Source organism: Stenella coeruleoalba (assembly GCF_951394435.1).
Source record: "Stenella coeruleoalba genome assembly, chromosome: 4".
In the NCBI taxonomy this organism is placed as follows: Eukaryota; Metazoa; Chordata; class Mammalia; order Artiodactyla; family Delphinidae; genus Stenella; species Stenella coeruleoalba.
Genome location: NC_137149.1, coordinates 69017661 through 69037873, shown reverse-complemented (window position 1 = coordinate 69037873; position 20213 = coordinate 69017661). Strand labels below are relative to the sequence as shown.

The 20213-nt window shown below is 36.4% G+C and overlaps 1 protein-coding gene across 2 annotated transcripts in view; it reads left to right on the top strand.

The window, feature by feature from the left end:
• Positions 1–506: 506 nt before the first annotated feature.
• GABRA2 (gamma-aminobutyric acid type A receptor subunit alpha2) overlaps positions 507–20213 on the top strand; it is a gene marked incomplete at its 5' end in the record, with an annotated part of 119106 nt that continues 99399 nt past the window's right edge. Inside the window, 2 exons of one of the 2 annotated variants that reach the window (XM_079920078.1) lie at positions 507–598; positions 3124–3239. In XM_079920078.1, the coding sequence (XP_079776204.1) occupies positions 507–598; positions 3124–3239 (208 nt within the window). The remainder of the gene's footprint in view (positions 599–3123; positions 3240–20213) is intronic. The other variant, XM_079920077.1, reaches the window with a different exon arrangement.

Below are 20213 nucleotides of genomic sequence, written 5' to 3'. Positions count from 1 at the left end.
TGAAGTAGTGAAGACGTGAGGACTGCAGTTCATTGTAATGAAAGAAGAATAATCGAAAAAAGTGGGCTGGCTGCCCCTTGCTTTTCCCGCTGTGGTCGCGGAGGCGGTCTTGGTTGAGGGGATGTGGCACGAAATACCCGTTTCTCCTCCCCTTTTTCACTCTCCCCTCCAACCCATTCTTATCTCTAGCTCAAATGTCAGTGCAGGGTCCCGTGTGTTCTTAATACGTGTGTGTGTCCACAAAACAGTGTTTGCTGACGATGTGGCTGAGGGAAGTTCCTGGCAGAGCAAAGTCTGATTATTTGGTCATCATTCTGTTAAGAGAAAAAAAAAAAAAAAAGAAGAAAAGAAAAGAAAAGACCCTCCTCCAGTCATCACACCCTACACACACTCCACTGGAATAATCTCTATATCTTTAACTCCAATTCCCAGTTGAAATGACATTCTTTTGGGCTATTTGGATGGTGGGACTGAATGTAATTTTAAGTGTATTTTGTTTTTCTTCCATGACTTTACAAAGAGTGGTGATGAAGATGAAACTGCACATCTGCAACATGCAGTTGCTGCTTCTTGTTTTCTTGGTGTGGGACCCAGCCAGGTGAGACAATTATTTACTGTATTTGCCATTTTAAATTCAGGGTGAAGGTGTGTTTCTTGAATGTTATCAATGCAGAGGTGGCTTTTCAGAAGCTGAAGTATTTTGAAGGATCATTTCTAATGAAAACATATTGTACCAAGAAACAGAACTATTAAATGACAGAGACTATTAAAAGTTCGCTGCTTCTTGTTTTTAGCGATAAAATATAAAAGTGAATACAAACATTTTCTAAAAAAATAAATCACGGAAGAAAAGAGTGCCCTTTAGATGGCATATTTTTGCAAAGAATTGAAGTGGTTGTTATATGCGATTATAATAACACCAAAGTTCAGTAAAGAAACCATCAGTTTTCCTTTAAACCCAACAGAAAAGCATAAGCTAAAATGATTTGAGTGTTAATTTTTTTCTTTTCTTTTTCTTTCTGTCTTTCTTTCCTTTTGGTCTTGGCTCTTTCAGTCAACATAGAAAACCTAAATGATGTGTGGATCTGAAACCTCTAGGTGGAGGTACTATACAACTTCACAATCACAAACAAATAAAACAAAAGCTTGATTTATTAATCAACTTTTCATATTATTGATTTAGAAATTTTTACTTCTAAAATGGTACTGTCATAAAAAGTACTTACTTTGAAAATATAACAAATTCTGTTTTGCCTGTATTCTACAAATATCAAATTTAATTTCTGTTGTTTTCAATAGCATCATCTTAATTGTAGTCTTTTCTGACTTTTTTTTATCATCAATGGGCAGCTTTTATTAATTGCCTAAATTTAGGGTATGGTTTTCAAAATGCCAGAGAACTTAAAATATGATTCATAATAATGTCCATGTAATTTATTCTTTTAAAAAAATTAGTGTTTTTGATTTTATGATACCTTTATTTCCCTTTAAAATTTTCATTTTCCTGTCTCAGTAATTGTCAAAGTTTGAAAATACTTTCTAGAACTGAGAAGAAATCTCTTTATGAAGTCTTATTTTTAATTGGAAAATAGCTCCTCATTTAATATCTTAATATTGAGTTTAGAAAGAAAATGTGATATGTGACTAAAAAACGCTTTCCAGTGAAAATCTCTAAGTGGAACTTCATGACGATCTTAGTGATTGGTTTTAAAGTTAGCTTAAGGCAACATAAAAACTTTTGAGGCTTGAGGTATGAACTAATTTGCTTACATAATTTTTTTAATGTTTATCTCTATATCAATATTTTAGTATTTTCTCTTCTCCCAAGAGGATATTTGCTTGAAGTTGGTTACTGATTTTTCGATGTATTATGACTATTTTTAGCTACTAGCTGTGTAATCATTTAAATGCAAATGAATTCTGTCAATGATATTTCACACAGTACACCTTGATCAGAATGCAATTACATATAATCTTTGATTTTAGAGGAGTGAACAAACTGTGGTCCATTAATAATCATTGAAAATCCTCAGTACTTAACCATATTTTCTTCTACTAGTTTTCTGTTCTATATTTGACCAGTAATGCTCATGTCAGTATTTTATTCTATTATATAAATGATTCTTTTTCTGGACCAGTAATTTAAATCTCTGAATCATTCTGGGGGAAAAAATGGCAGCGAAAAGGGACATTCTGTTTTATACATCCAGTTGCTTCTGCACCAAATTGCTGGATGTCACAAAACCAGGTGTCTGGCTTTCTGATGGAGAAATAATGGAGAAAATCAGTGTTTCTAACCCTCTTCTGGTGATATTTTAAGACCACTTATTCTTTCCGCAAATTTATCACACACACACACACACACACACACACACACAAAGTAGCTGGGCATTTTAATCTTTGGATGACCTCTATTGCTCTCCTCAGAGACCAGTCAGGAGAGGTACTCCTCCAAGGCTCTCTGCAGCTGTGTGTGTGCTGCTGATGCTTTCAGAGCCCACCTCCACCTCCTGACTTCATTGGAGTCTGGAACACAGCCAGCGGAGTTTCCCTGATGTCTATATTGCACTTGGCCATTGGGTGGAGGTATACCCAAAGTTAGAAAATCATCTTGGCTTAAAAGAGAAAAAGACATAAAAAGAAAAGACATTTCTGAGAAAGATGGAAAAATTCTGTGCCTCCAAGGAGGCAATTTATTTTCCAATTAATATTCAAATCACTGAAGAATTCTTTCAGTAGACCCTTTGGTTTTTGTACTTTTCCAAATGCAGAACAACATTACTAATACTATCTGCATGTGATAATCTACCATCATAATATATTCTAGGGAGTGCATTTTAGAAAAATTGAATAGGTCACACAAAATGCGAAGTGATAGAAATCTGAAATAATTTTGGCATCAAACTTTCTGATAAGCTAGTATTTATTATCTATTTCCAACAGCATGTTTACCTTCCCTATAGACATACTGGCATTTAAAGGAGTGGAAAAAAAAAAAAGGAGGAAAACGGGTGACACTAATAGCTCAGGGAGCCTTAAAATTCAAATCAAGGAGGAAGAGCATGTTGGCACTTGCAAAACACACGTATGTATATATATCAGCTTGTAAAATTATCTGTTTAGGTTGGTGCTGGCTAACATCCAAGAAGATGAGGCTAAAAATAACATTACCATCTTTACAAGAATTCTAGACAGACTTCTGGATGGTTACGATAATCGGCTTAGACCAGGACTGGGAGGTAAAAATAGTTTTCCTTTTCTTAAATGCTCACAAAATAATGCCTTTAAAAGTTAAGGGTAATATTTATATTTTAATACATTTTACACATGAATGCATTGTCACATATTAAAAAACATAGGTAATAGAAAATAAGGTATATGAAATAAACATTCTCTCTGATTCCTTTTATACAGATATAATGTATTTACCATACCTTTTATAGACTACCTGAAGTCATATAGAGCCCAGACTTTGTGCATGAATAGTTTTTAAATTAGTTTATTTATAATGGCTAAGTTTATCAAACTTAGACTATGTGAAAGCGTGACATTATTGGGCAGATATGCTTGTATAGTATCTTTCGTTTCCTTCATTGAATTTTGCAGATGCCTACTTTCACACTAGTACAGATATATAGAAATGGGAAACATAAAAATATAAAAGAGTATCTGGGTTGAATTTTAGCAACCAGATAAATTTTAGCAATCATCACAGGATTCGTGATGATATATCTTTACACGTGCATGTGACGTTTCTAAAATATAGCACCGGTTTGGCATTCTTGAAACTTTCAAAGACATTTTGGGTATACTTCAGCTGTAGGCCTAATTTATTGACCTGTGGCACAGTTTGATTTCAAATTTAAACATTCATTCTCAACTCAGAAAAACAGATCTATTTTTATCCATAAAGGTAAAGGAAACTAGGCTTGGTTAATGTGTTAAATTTTAATTATCCTTTAGCATAGATGGGTGATACTAAGGAGATTATGTACAAGTAAGATAGGTGTGTAATTCCTGAAAGGATTCTGAGTCAAAATATTGTTACTCATTAATTCTAACATGAGATGTATATATATATATATATATATATATGTATATATCTGCATGCACACATTTATCAAATGTATGTTATACTAATTAGGATGTTCAGTTTAATAACTAATTCAAAGTTAAGATGAATTAGTTGAATGCTTGGTACTGAATGAAGGTTTATATAGTTAGCCTGATTATTACCAGGTTGGCAACTTTGCAATATTAAATTGCTTGAAAAGATGTGTAGTGACTAAACGCCTGGATGTTTATGTCAATACTGTCTTTGAAAAATGTAGCTGCTTGTTAATTCTATACATATTTGCCAATTGTATGGTTTGCATTGCCCAGGAGTCAGAAAAGGTTGGAAAAGACCCAACTTGTTTTTAAATAATATGCCATTTAATTGATAGTGGTTTTGGACTTGAATCCTGAGTGGTACCTTGCATTTCAAGAGAGAAGTGATGGGGAAGAATAATGTTCAGAAGTATGATGCATTGTATCTCTCAGAGATAATTCAATTGTTTAATATACACTTAGTCTACTAAAAGAAAAACTCTCAAGTTTGTGAGTCTGTTTCCATTTTGTAAATAAGTTCTTTACTCCAATATAAAATAAAAAGTTAAAAGAAAAGTTAAAATAAGGAAAAACTAAAGGAAAAGAATATTTTCTTAGTAATTAACATTTCTAATGACCATGAATAGAAGGCATTACTGTCCATGTTAGCATATATAGCAAGGAGCTAATGTCAAACTCATACAACAGAAGTATGCCTAGCATGAGGCTGTCATAATTCATGATGGTGATTTGAGAGGTAGATTGCACTAAAGCAGATATTTTCCCAAGGCTTAGATTTTATTATTTTTAAATAAATCATGTGCTGTCAAAAAGACTTAAGATATTTAAGCTAGATCTTGGATTTTGTGTATGAGATTTTAAGAGAAATGTTTACACTGTGGGTGTATAGTTGGGAAGTAAAAACTACCTGTTAAAGGACATGGATATTACCATTTATCTCTTCATATTTCTTTAAAAATATCTCTTCCATTCTTTTTACTTTGGTCATCAGCATTCGAATATAGATCCTTGTCACTCATTCTGTAGGTTAATGCAATAGACAAAGTGGCTCTTCTTGCCTAGTGTCTTCCTTCCCCAATCCTTCTCTGATAGTGGACATGTGCTAATATTTCACAGTCAGATTGGTCTTCTTGTAGTCAATACTTTTCATATATTACTCTCTTGTCTTGATCAAATACCTTTGATAGCTCCCCATTGCTTTCTGTAGATGGTGATGAGGGGGTAGGGGGGAAAGGAATATAGGCCTTGCATCGATCGATCTAGATTAGAATTTCTTCTCCATCTACACACCCAAAACTGTGTCTTGGCCAGGTAATCGCTGTTTCATTTCATTTAAAATGGTCATGAAGGGGATTCCCTTGTGTGTTATTTGTTGCTTTTCCCTTGCTGCTTTTAATATTTTTTCTTTGTATTTAATTTTTGTTAGTTCAGTTAATATGTGTCTCAGCATGTTTCTCCTTGGGTTTATCCTGTATGGGACTCTTGTGCTTCCTGGACTTGGGTGACTATTTCCTTTCCCATGTAGGAGGGTACAAATGAACTTATCTACAAAACAGAAATAGAGTTACAGATATAGAAAATAAACTTACGGTTACCAGGGGGTAAATGGGGGATAAATTGGAATTGACATATACACACTACCATATATAAAATAGATAACTAACAAGGACCTACTGTATAGCACAGGGAACTCTACTCAGTACTCTCTAATAGTCTATATGGGAAAAGAATCTAAAAAAGAGTGGATATACCTGTATGTACAACAGATTCACTTTGCTGTACACCTGAAACTAACACAACATTGTAAATCAACTATACCTTCCCAAAATTAAAAAAATAAATAAATTAAATGGCCATGATGTATTTCTACTTTATAGTGTTGTTGAGAGGATTACATAAACTACAGTGTACACGCAACATACTAGCAGTTAAACACAATCAATTCCTTCCCTCCTTCCATAGGTTCCGAACATGACAATCAAGGATTTTACAATTTACTTCTCTGGCTTAATTTTTACTTTGCCACCCATCTATCCTGTACTTCAAACACATCTATTCATTTTCTCTTGATAATCCATTCACATCTTCTCCCTTAGCCTTTGAGGGGAAAATATTCCCCTCTCACTGGAATTATTCTTCCTCATACTCTCTTTTCCTATGAAGACCACCTCAATGTGGATCCTTTTCAGTAATAACCTTTCTTAACTGAATTGAAGCACCCAGATTCAATTTTCCCTCTGTTGAATTTCTTTGGCTGTTGTTGGCTTTGTATCTCATTTGGTACGTATTATGTGCTACCTTGAATTATTTATTACCTTTTTATGTGTCTCTTGTTACCTTAACAAGATCGTAAACTTATTGAGGCAAGGTATTGTATCTTAAATGCTCTGTACTGTCACTAACTAAATATTGATTTGCATATGGTGACTCTAACAAAATATATTGATTACTTGATTAACTTTTCTATGACCAGTTAATCAGCTGGAAAATGGAGCTACTCACATCTGGCTGACCTCTTAGTTGGGAATGTTGAGGTGATACTTTGTGCATCCTGCTGCAGGAAGGTGGTGTGGCTGAGTGAAGAGAACCTAACTTTAGACTGTGGTGATTTAGGTAAAATTCTAGATGGAGTACTGAGCAGTCTTGTGGCCTTTCAGTACTTTACCTCTCTGGGGCTACGTCTGTCATGGATTACTATTACTATTCTTAGGGTTTTTGATGAATATTAAATACAGTGATATATGCAAAGGATTTAGCACAGTGACTGGCATATAGTAGAGAGTTAATACATAACAATGACTAGAAGACTTTGAAAACCTTTGTAAATACACTGTTGTAAGTTTCAGTTATTATTACGGTTTCTTCTCTGTCCAAAATTCTCAGCCTGAATGTTCATATGTCATTTCAAATAGAAAGTTCAGGGAAATTATTTGTATCATTATATCCCAGAAATTAATAATAAGGGGAAAAATGGGTTTGATTCAATTTAATATATCAAACTGAACATCTCTATTGATGGATAATCTGAATAATTAATCTCAATTATTATTATTTCTCCTTTGTAACGTTAGTATAGATGAGTACATAGGAAAGAGCAATCAGTTTTGTATTAAGAGTTAGAAAAATTATTCTTTTCACCTGGCTCTTCAACTTACTAGCTCTTATCCCAGACAAGTTACTTAGACATTCTAAGCCTTGATATCTTCTTAGGGAAAATGGGAATATTAGCATTTTATTCTGAGAGGAGGAGGATAAATTGGGACTTCTATACATGAAAAGGATTGTACAATAGGTCGAATGATAAAATTTTAAGGTATTTAATAATTAATTATGGGTTTTCTTTTTTTTCTTCCAGTTTTATTAAGGTAAATTGACATATAGCACTGTAAACATTTAAGGTGTACAGACCTATGGGCCCTCTTTAAACTGAGGGCCCGATCACATTACTCAACTGCTCAAAATCCTGCAATGGTTTCTACTTCAGTCAGAATAAAACACAGATTTCTTTCGATGGTCTCCAAAGTCCTGCATAATCTGTTTTCCTATTCTTCTTTGGCCTCACCTCACACAACTCTCCTTCTTGCTAAGACCGCTACAGTCACATTGGCTTCTTTTCTGTTCCATGAAGACACCACGATACACACACACTCCTTGGAGCTTTTCCCCAACTGTTCCCTCTTCCCTGGATACCCATTGAGCTCACCTTCTCAACGAGGCCTACCCTGACCAATGTGATAAATGTTATGTGTTCATCCTTTAACAATACTGCTCCTTCTTATGCCTTATTTTCTGTTTTTACTTAGCACTTACTATTTTTTAATATACAAGATAATTTTTAAATCATTAGGTCAATTGCTTACTTTTGTCTCTTTTGCTAGAATGCAGGCTAATTGAGGTTAGGGACTTTTGTCTGTTTTGTTGTCTGGTTCTCAAGCATCTAGAACAGTGCCTGGCACATAGTAAGCATGGAATTAAATATTTCTTGAATGAATTTTATTTTATTCGTTTATTTTATTTTATGTTACTTAGTATGCTCCCATGAAAAGAATCGGCTATAGAACTTACCTTATCCTTAAAATCATCAGAGCAATTATCATTTAATTACTGTACTGGCCTTTCACTGTTAGCACCAGCGTATTAGGCTGACTTCTTGGTGAATGGAAACAATCACTACGATTATTCCAACTCCTGGCTTATGTTAGATGTGATTCTGCCTTGAACTAACTGTGTGATTTGGGGGATTTGGGGCGATTCATTTATCCCATCTGTGACGTCATTTACTTACCTGTGAAATTGGAGGGGAGGTTCTACTTACCCTGTCTGTCTCACAATAATATGGTATGGTTCAAATAAGAAAGCATAATGTGGCATGCATTGATAGGTATTAGGACCATTAGGAATATCAGAGGAGACTACTTCAAGGAGAACATCATAAGGTAGTATCCTTGAAAACATGCCAAGAACATACTGGTAGGTCTTGTGCATTTGGTTGGCTTAGTCCCTTGTAAGTCTGGAAATGTATCTACCAAGACCATATGTTCAGCTTAGCTAGAACTTATAACTGAATCAATTTTTCCTTTAGTCTTCCTTTCAGTCATTGGAGCTAACAACTCAGGTACCACCTATGGATTTTGATGTTCCATAAGAGGCTTTCAAATTGTTAACTGAATAAAAGGAGCCACATTTGCATTGCGGACTGTGTTTAGAGAGTCGTTGAAGAAAAGGAAAGTGTAGACAGGCCTCGTATATTTATAACAGCTAACATTCACAGTGCTCAACAATGACAACTATTAGACATGACAAGGCTTGGTATCTAAATTATAGATTCAGTCTGGAAAATCTAGATAGAGTACTGTGCTTAACTGCATTTTGAAAAGCTGTTTCAAGGAGCTTGTCTAGATAGAATTGGTACATAGTGCTCTTGTTTTGTCCTCTAAAACTTGAAGCAGCTGTATGCTTAAAACCATGAAAAACATGATGTCAGGTTATAGACTTAGGGTCTGAGGGTCAGTTTCCAACTTCACTCTTGGATATTTCTCCTCAGGCTGTAGAGAGATGGATGATAACATGTTTCTATGAATTTTACTACTCTCAATTTTATAAAAATAAAGTATAGGATATTCGGTGGGCAAAAATTAGTACAAAAAATATGGTCTCTCCCAGAACCTAAGAGGGAGTCTGACCTCAAAATAGCATCGTATTATTTTATAAAGAAGTGGTTAAGATCAGTGCCTCTGAATACCAGCATCTTTGAATTTGAATTCTGTTGCCATACTATATGAAGTACAAACTTTTCACTCAACCTCTCCTTGCTTTGGTTTCTTTATTTGTAAAACGGGGGGCTAAAAGTATGTGACTTATTGGTTTGTTAAGTATTTAATTTAAAAAAAAATTTTTGGAGCGTCCGGCAAACAGAGTAGGAACTCAATACTTGTAGACATTATTGCTGTTATTGTCGATTCTACTACTACTTCTACTATGAATGCAATAGAGTCCATCACTCAATGTTTTCTTTAATTTGTAAAAGCTGTGACTTCTAGAAAAGGATAAATGTGTGGCATAGAGAAAAGATATATTTGTATGTTTCTCATGCTATTAGTTTCATTTTGTAGTACACTTTTGTATATGTACAGAATCTCTGGAAACAAAGCCAATCACAAAAGAAATATGTCAGATTATTGTAACATATAACAATTGGGCATCATCAGTTCATGATACTGAATTTGCCTATAAGAACAAAATCATATTTACAGAATGAAAACCTCACTATGAGATGCAGATGATGATTTTAGGGACATGAAACTGAGCGTGTCCACCATCCTAGCCTGGGATGTGCCAGGAACTTGAATGGCACGAGCTCTGGGTCTTGCAGCTACCGGGTGTGTGCCTGATGCTTGACAGCATCTTATGAGGTGAGGGGTGGTATAGGCATCAGGAAGGAGATAACGCACTGAGAATGATCTGAAATCTCTATACGGAACTGAAAGGGGCAGGGGACAAGTGGGTTGCGAGCTGAGCAGAAAGGAAGCGGCTGAGCCCTTAAGAAGTTCTTGTCTCAGGTGGAGGCGGGGTAAACTTCAGGTACTGGTCCTCCGCGTAACAGCTCTGATGTTCGGCATTCTCCTCATTCAGCAGCTGTGATTGGGGCTGATGCTCCTGAAGAGGCAGGAGGCAGCAGAGAATCTACTCTCCCTTCCCTCCTGACTAGGTCTTCTGAGGTCCCCCAGTGTGCCTGGAGTGGGATAACCTTCTTAGGCATAAGAAGATTTCAGAGCCTTTTTCACTCTCTGCCACCAGATCTTCTCCACCCACTTGCACTTGCGAAAAGGTCACAGGAAACACCGAGTTTGATTATTTCATGAGCGAGAAAATAAAAATAAATTGGGATGACTTCACAGAAGTGTGTAATTAGCTTTGGGTAAATATGTAAATAATGGATATCAAGGTTTTTTCATTTCCTCTTTATTGAAAATTATTTTGTGGGAGGCATGAAACAGAACACGGAAAGGTACTAGGTGCCTGAAGTGGGTTGCTGTTTGGGAGGCTGGAAACTCTGGACATGGGCTTCCTTCATAGTACGGGCTTCCTCACAGTGCATGCTAGCTAAAACGAGAAACACAGTCATGTTATGTGCAGACTTTTGGATTCTTTTTAGTATTACAAGCCGACTAAGAAACATCTTAGCGTTTCTGTACACCCTCACTCTAAAGCTGTGTGTTGCTTGCCTACCCTCTTAGGGAATGGTGCTAAGACCGGCTTCTTCAGAAATGGTTAGAGTGAGGTTTTGCAGAACTCTTTCTCAGTTTGATGTTTTAACTATATATATAGCTTGTGATTATTTTATAGGAAAGGCAGACTGAGTGCGTACACGGCAGCAATGGGTTGCGTTAGACTGGATGGCGACATTTTCTTCCCAAACAGCATCTCCTGCAAAATTCAAGGGAGCATCACTGAAGTGAGTGACCCAGAGAATACTACCCATGTTTCAATGAACTAACGCTAAGGCTTTTTTTTTTTCACCTTAAAACAGTTTTGGTAAATAGCAGCTTCTTCTCTCAACCATTGCTGCTAGAGAGGTATTGCCCTTAGTCATACTTTTGAGGGATTGTTATTTTTGCTCTTTTCGGGCACAAGCACACCCCACTCACTCTGTTGTTTTCCTGCCAGCTTTTAAGCTCAGGTGCAATGAACATTTTTCTTTTTTTCACTCCTTAATACACAGTGGATAAATTGGACCATAGGCATGACGGATCCATTTGTGTTAGTGTTATTTTTTGATGGATACATCTCCAATCATATTGTAGAAATCTATATTGGTAGTGGAGATGGCCAAGTGAACAGCTTGGCCAGCCAGCAATTCATTACTTTTTGATGTGTTAACCTGAAAAGAGTCAAATGAAGTTATTCTAGTAGTTTGTTCCCTAACACATGTGTATTGAAGACTTATGACATGCCAGACACTCTGCAGGATATAAAGATGTACAAGGTGTAGTGTTGGTCTCCAGGGGATGAGGCCCCTTGGAGGGCAGATAAGGTAGGTACACTGTGATTCTCAAAATGACTCGAAACAGTACAACACGTGTTCCATTATAAGAACATGCTATTGAAATAAAGAAAAGAAATCACTTTTACTTGCATCATACAACTGGAGTTAGCCAATTTCTGTCTCTATAAGCCTAGTTCATTCATTCCATTGTTTCTTTCTAAGGGCCAAGGATTTGCTGGGTCCTGCTGTAAATGCTGCAAATACTATGCCGAACAGGACTGAGTCTTTGCAGAGATTCATATGATATCATATTTTGGCTCTTTCTGCCTTTCAACTATAATTATTGTATGTTTTTCTTTATTGAAGTGTAAGTCTTTTCTCATAAAAAGAAGAGAGATTTCTGATATGCTTACTGTCAGGCTGAGAACTGTGATATCTACAGAAGAGTATAACATCCAGAGGGCATGTCTTTCTGTGTCTGTAGCAGGGGTGTTGAGAGTATTTATGGTAAGAGTGGCATTCCTAGAGGTAGAAAGGGAAGTGTTTATTCCAGTCGAAACTTCTGGATACTCCTCAGTTCTCTTTCTAAGGAAAACTTATTTTCTGCCTCATCTTAATTTGTTTTGAGCTACAGATGAGTTAAATGATAACTAGACATGAACTGTGGAATAAAAAAATTAATGATATGAGTTGTAATATCATGAGGATTTAGTGTATTTCCTTTGAGTTTTAATGTTTCTGACCCAACACAGAATTCTGAAAACTTGTTTCTAATTTGAAATACCCTCATTCCTCAAGGTTTAGATCTTCTCATTTAGGAGTAAGTTAGCATAAGAATAAAATTAATGTTTAAATCTAAAGGGATTTCATATAGAAACTCATCAAATTAAGGATATCAACTTATAAGGTACATATAATCCCTTCAAATTCTCCATTGGGTTTTTGCATTTTAAGTAACTTACATTAAGGTAGATTTGATGTCTCTGTATGTTATTATTATACCTTTTAACAAATGAAAAAACTAGCATATGGAAAAGTATGACTCCATCTCCATCTTAATTTAATATGAATTAAGTTATGTCAATTTTTATTTTTTTAATTTTTGTTTGTTTTAATATTTAAAACATGCACATTAAGAACATAAAAAATGGTTTTGCACAAAATTCAAAAATACAGTACTCTGTTATAAGAGCATTCTTTTTATAAATATCTTTGTTAAGATTCAGGATGGTAGCTCCTTTTTAGGGGAATAAATGCAAAATGTAGCACAAAGATTGTCCCAGTAGTATGTGTGGCATTATTCTTTCTGTATTAAAGTATTGCAGGATTCTTAAGAGGACATGTTCAGTCGCAATATTACTAAGTTGATTTAAAACATAATAAAAGAAAAGGTAAGATTTTCTTCTTCTGATATAGTATCCAGAGGAAAAATATGTCAAAAAGAAGATACTGCTATCTTCAGCTATTTTGTGGAGATGGTTAATAATTCATAAATTCTGTGAATATTTGAGGAATATCATATATTGAGTAGTACAATTGGATCTTGTCTATCGAGCAGAGGAATAGAGTTATGCCACAAAGTTAAGGAAGGTTGAAGAGAGGATAAAAATTATAAATGCCTCCTAAGAGCATTCCCAAACCCATTGTTTAGGTTATGTTTTGTAGTGGTACATAAATATTTTAGTAAGTACTGGGAAGGCATTTGACTTCCATTAAGAACGTAAAAGGATCAGCTGCTTTTAGAATGCTGTATGTGTGTGTGTGTGTGCGTGCGTGTGTGTGTGTGTGCGTGTGTGCGTGTGTGCGTGTGTGTGTGTGTGTGTGTGTGTGTGTTAAAAACTTCCCTGGACGAAGAGAGCTCCAGACTTAAACTGGAGGAGTGGTTTGGAGGAGGAAGACAAACGTCATGGAATGTTTTAGAAAAAGATGAGAGGCTTCCGTTTTACTCCTATTTACTGGTGAGAAGATTTTAGATTTTGAAGCTTTAAAAATGATGAGTTACTACTCATATATATAGGCTGGAGGGTCCACAGTTTTTCAATTATATGAATTTTTTGAAGCCTTTACGAGAGAAATAAGCAAATCAACCATAGGCAGAGAATTAGGGTAAATGGAACAAATTCATTTTTGCTGCATGATTGCATAAACTCTGCAATTTCTCAAGAAAGGAAATAGTGAGCTAAAATGCTAGCCAGGTTTACAAGGAAGATTAAAGTTTTGGATACCAAGAGAGAGGAAGTCTTAATTAAAAGAAAATGGAATTGCGTGGCTGGTGTTCAGGTCAGGTAGAGGGGAATATGGGAGGGTAGATTTAATTAGTTATCTAGGGCATGTGAGAGGATAATCATCGAAGCAAAAAATGTGAAGCTGATGACTGTGCTTTGGAGAATAGCAAAGGAATCATCCAACAGCTATTAGAGGAAGAGAAACTCTAGAGTCTTAAGAGAGTGAATGGGTGGGTTTAGGTGGTGAAAATGTTATAATGGAATGGGGGTGAGTGTCCAGCGATTTTAAAGGGAGTTGCCATTAGAGCATTACTAAGAGAACAAAGTCCCTTGATAACTAAAAGCTAAAACTGAGTATCCGTTTATCATTCTGAGTAGCTTTTGCTTTAGCAATGATTACAAAATTACAGGATCAAAGAGAACTAACAGGAAAGCTATACACTGAGCTCTATGATCAGTAGTGCTTATATTACAGTATGTAGCCATTTAAAATAGATTAAATATCAAAAATTGACTTGTTAAGGGCTTCCCTGGTGGCGCAGTTGTTGAAAGTCCGCCTGCCGATGCAGGGGACACGGGTTCATGCCCCGGTCCGGGAAGATCCCATATGCCGTGGAGCGGCTGGGCCCGTGAGCCATGGCCGCTGAGCCTGCGCATCCAGAGCCTGTGCTCCACAACGGGAGAGGCCACAACACTGAGAGGCCCCCGTACCGCAAAAAAAAAAAAAAAAAAAAAAAATTGACTTGTTAAAACATATAAATCTGAATAATAGTGTCTGAATTCTTAAAGGAGAACACCAGGCAGATGAAGTAGTGAGGAGAATATCTCTGTAGCAGAATTCCTTTCCACTCTCATTCTTTCAAGATCCCCAGATAATCTGCAGAACTCCTGGAGGTGTTTTTGGCTGCCACCAAACTGATGATCTGACTCATAGCATTAGCAGGGAGGGTCGTTGAGCATTTCCATTATTATCTGTGAAATACGGGGCTGATGAGAAGTCACGTGGGGCCCAGTTGCTGATTCAGGATGGAGCTATTTATGTGTAGATGGAGGTCTGCTTGTTACACGGATGTTGCCTGCCTTTGTCACTCTCCTTTAGCTGCTGCCACACCCAATTTAGTCTTTGTCATTTCTGGTGACAGCTTCTAATACAAGCATTTCACTCTCAGGTATCTGACTGCGACCATTTGTAGGGGCAGCTGCAATCTTTGCCACTGTTGCCGCCGCTTTGGAACAGCTGGGAGGTTAAGCAAAATCTATCAGCAGATAAGGAAAAGTACTCAGGTTCATGTTTAAGTGAGTGGATACGAAGGTTAGTGGGGCGGAAAGTGACTCTTCATCAAATCCTTTCCCTTTAGGGAACTGTTTTGCAGCCTGTCATTTCTGTAATTTCCCCCACCCGCTCAGAGAGGGTGATGTGACACTTTACATACTTCTGTCTGAAGAAGACATTAGCAGAGGATATCATAATCCCCAGTGGCTTTTTATAGTGCAAATTTAATGCCAGTTGGAACAACATAACATTGGAATAAAATAATAAAACATAGATGAAAGAAGAATATCATGGTAGCTTTTTAAAAAAAATTTTTTTACATTAATTAATTAATTTATTTATGGCTGTGTTGGGTCTTCGTTTCTGTGCGAGGGCTTTCTCTAATTGTGGCAAGCGGGGCCCACTCTTCATCGCGGTGCGCGGGCCTCTCACTATCGCGGCCTCTCTTGTTGCGGAGCACAGGCTCCAGACGCACAGGCTCAGTAATTGTGGCTCATGGGCCCAGTTGCTCCGCGGCATGTGGGATCTTTCCAGACCAGGGCTCGAACCCGTGTCCCCTGCATTGGCAGGCAGATTCTCAACCACTGAGCCACCAGGGAAGCCCCCTCATGGTAGCTTTTATCAGTTAAGGATGCGTTTGTCTGAAAGCAACAGAAAAATCTATCTGCAGTGACTTCAGTGGGGAATCAGTTTTTCTCACAAGAAGTCTGGAGGTAGGTGGCTCCTAGTACTGAGTTCTTAAGTGATGGCATCAAGAACATCAAGAACTGAGACTTTTTTATTTTTCCACTTCCTCTTCCTTAGTGTGACTTAGTCCTTTATGTTGTTACCTTCTGATCCCAAGATGGCTGCTGCAGCTCCAGCTATCATATCCATGGTTAAGGCTGGAATGAAACGAAGGGATGGTGCCAGTTCCATTAGTTCCCTTTATCAGAAAAATAATCCTTTCCAGCACTTGCAGCCGATTTCTATATTTATCTCATAGTTATTTCAAGCTAGGAGAGTATCTGGGAAAATGAGTGCCCTACCTGGGGTTGGGCACATTTCTGCCCTTATAAAACTGAGGATTTATTAGAAAGAAGGAAGATGTGTTGGCTATTCAGTAGGCTACTGGCAATGCCTGCCACATTTACTAATGCTAATAAAAGTTACTTAATCGTTTTGTGCCTCAATTTTCTATTCTGTAAAATAGAAAATATTAATTCCAATGATGGGTCAATATACCTAAAGTACTTAAAACTTTAATTTGCATATGAATAACCTGGATGGTGACTGTTAAAATGCAGATTTTGATTCAATATATCTCTGTGGATCTCAAGATGTTGGGTTTCTAACAGGCCCTCAAGTGATGCCAGTGCTGCTGGTCTTTGGGTCACATTTTCAGTAGCGAGAAAGTACTCAGCTAGGGCTGCCATGCTGTACAACCTCAGGGAGCATTCATACAGAATATAATGCAATGACAAGAAGGGCTAAGTGTTCACTTATTATTATTATCATTACTGCCTCTGGTTTACTCTGATAATTAGGAATTCATAATTTATGTTTCTAAAGGTTGCAGTGATAAATCTTATTTTTATCAGAGTATAATCATAGATAAATTTATTCCTTATGATACACTTTCACAAAATTGCCAGTAAATACTAGATTGACCGTTAAAGTCTATGGTGTATGTTAAATACAATTTCTCTATCCAGCTATCAGTACACTCTAATTCTGTCACATTCTATATAAATAAGAACATATCCCTATCTCTCTATATATTTAAAAAATTAGAGCTATGTTGTGATAACACCATGATGATATCTGAACTCTGCTTCAAAAGATTTGTTGGATATTACAGTTAGCTAGTTGTGGGAAAGAAAATATTGACATGGAGCTTGTGAATTCATCCAGTATAGATAATTGATTATACAATTTGATTAATTGATTATAAAATTATAAAATAATTGATTATAAAACTGATTTAATTCTGAATATTGTATTGTGGTAAATAGAATTTTACCACATATGTAATCTTGAGGGCAGAAAAATAATGGAGCTCTCTCTTTAAATTATTTTATGCTCTATTTAAGTTGCTCCAAAATTTTCTTTTTGGACAGATGAAAATTGTAATTTCCTTTTAAAAATATTATACATGGTTTGTATGAGAGTGCCTGACAGAGACCAGATTATAAACCCGGAGGATCCAAGTTCTTAAATAACTGATTAAATTTTTATTTTAAAGACACAAAGAGGGGAAAGGGCCTTTGCTTTGATCAGAAGAGGCTGTGAGGGCAAAGCAGTGTACGAGAGCATTAAAAAAAACACTAGTTTATCTATGAAAAACCCCTTTCTTTTTATAAAAGGCCAATTATTATCTCTGTGCCTCAGTTTCCAAAACATGAAGGTAAGGAGACTGTAGCAATGACTTGCAATGCCCTTTCCATCTAAAATTTCTCCCATCCTTTTGTGACTTGTTTCAAGGCAAATAGAGTAGAAAATAAGGTTCTTGGAACAGAAATCTGAAGCCAATTTTTTCTTCATTGTAGAAAAATAGAGTATGGGCCTGAATACAAGCTAGCAGAATAAGGCTGCTAGGCCTCTATAAAGTATGGCCAGCTAAGAGAATAAAGGCTGTTTGGTCTTCCAACTCCTAGCAATTAGGAGTTTGTACAAAAGTAGATACTCCTAGTGCACAAAAATGCCAATTAAGAGCTTCTCTTAAAACCGAGCAAGGTTGATTAGGAAGTGGTTGGTACCAGTGAGGTAGTGATAAATGTGCCAAATTATAATTGCCCGTGTTCTAGACATTGCTGGACACTCTGTCTCTCTCTCTCTCTCTCTCTCTCTCTGTGATGTAAATGGCTACATCTCTTCGAAGCTCACCCTCTTTAGCTTCTCTGCTCTGTTTGGTAACATAGATCTACCACCTCTTTCCTGACTCTTGGTCTCTCCACATTTCTTCATCTGTTTCAGTCCTTGGTCCCTCTTTTATTTTCTCTCTTCTTGAATATGGGTGCTCTCCAAGATCCTGTCCTTTTAACTCTTATTGCTTTTCACTTTCATGATTTTCCCAGAAGAATTTCATTCAATTCCATAGCCTCAAATGTTAACCTATATGTAGATTCTCTCTCATCCTGCCGCTGTTTTCTGATGTAAATTTGCTCGTTATTGCCCAGATGAACTCTCTTTATGACCACGCACTACTTTTAGGATCAAGTCCAGAGCATTTAACGTAGCAGACTTTACAGTCTCTGGCCTCTGTTCACTTTTCTGGCCTTATTGCTCACTATTTATCGCTATCTTGCATGAAGTGGCTTAGATTCACTGACCTTGTTTCAGTTTTTAAGGCATTTGGCTTTCTCTAGCCTGAGGGTCTTTATACAGGCTGTTGAGTCTACTGGGAACACATTCGCCTTTCTTTAGGTTCCAGCTTAGACGTCATACTTTCTAGTAACCTTACATGACTATCATCCCCTCACACACACATCTCTGTTGAACAAATCACCCATTACTATACTTGGAATAAAATTAACATACTTTCTTGTAACTCCCATTTTACCTATTGGCATCTAAGGTCTCCTAAAGTCAGAGATTTATGACTCCTTGTCTGTTGTTCTAGCCCCTGTTCTATGTGTAATGCTTCTAGAAGGTAGAGAGTAATCATAATATTTGTTGTAATAGATGAATTAATAATATTAATATTGTTGAATAGACTACTGATGAACTATGCCTTTTCATATATACATTTCTCAAACTTCTAGAAACTGAATTCATAATTTTCTACCCGAAACTTCTTTTCTTCCTGTGGTTCTCTTTCATGGCTAATGGTAATCTACATTTGTCAAGCTACAAGAGCTAAAAATCCATCTGAGGATGAGTTTTCAAATTCTCTTTACTCTTTTCCAGTCTCCTGACTCCAATTCTGCGATCCTCAAATATACAGATATTAACCTGATTGTTTAACTTATTTTTGTTTTTAAATAAATAATTAGCTTAAAATATTTAAAAATTAGGAAATTTCCAATAAAAGCGTGGATTTCTTTCTCTTTCAAAAATGGCATATTTGGTGATCCTAGGCCAAAATTCTTGATGCCAGAAATTGAAATTGAGTTGATGACAGCAATTGAAACTAAGTAATGGCTTTCCCTGTTACAGGAGGTGTGTCCTCCACCTTTAGCCAGAGATCTCATTCAGCTCATGTCACTCAGTTAAGTTACCTACCTTGCAAGTAAATAATGTGCTGTCCCCCAAAACACTTGTGTATATAAATCTAGCCCTACCCTGTTCTCTATATTGATTTTTACTTTTTAACTAGATTTGGTTGTGTAATTCTTTTGCTCAATACTCTCCAATGGCTTTCTTTTTTCCCCACTTTCCAGAGCATAACCTCCAGTCTGTATAACATAGCTTCCAGAAACCAGAATAAGGGGACCCAAACCCTAATGCTTTTCTTGGGCAGGTCAGGTAAAAAATGGGTTGACATTATGACAACTGAAGAACTGGAGCAGGTACATTCCTTGTTTAAAGAGGGTTAAGTTTTATCTGATTATTGCTGTATAAGTGTTTGAGATTAGAGTTGCTAGATACTCCAATTATTTTTCCCAAGTTGTTGGAAATATCAGTTTTCATGGGAAGTTTCTTAATTTTAAAGACCAACCAATTCTAATGCTAATCAAAACAAAATCTTGTGTAACGCAAACAACACACACCTGAGTATTATTAGTTTGCAGGCCCTAGTCCTAAACCAAGATTTCTCATGAAGGGTGTGAAGGAATCAGTTGGAGAATTTGTTAAATGCAAATTTAACACAGTCTCAAAAATTCAGTCAGTTTTAGTTTGAGCCCAGAAATCTGCATTTCATCAAATGTTCTTGATTCTGATGCAGGAGGTCCCAGTGCTGGACTGAATTATTTATAAGTTGCTGGTTAAAAATGATGGTGTTTTCCTCTTTTCTCTCATAGGACTTTATTTGTAACCTTTTAATTAAAAAGGAAAAATAAATGTGTATAGTAAGATCAGTCTGTCACCAGATGAGTCTGGCTAGCATTTGCCTCAATAACTTCAAAGAGGAGCTTTTGTGCACCACTGTTCTGAGATGGCTGTCAATTTTATAGGGTCAGAGACCTACGTTTCCTTA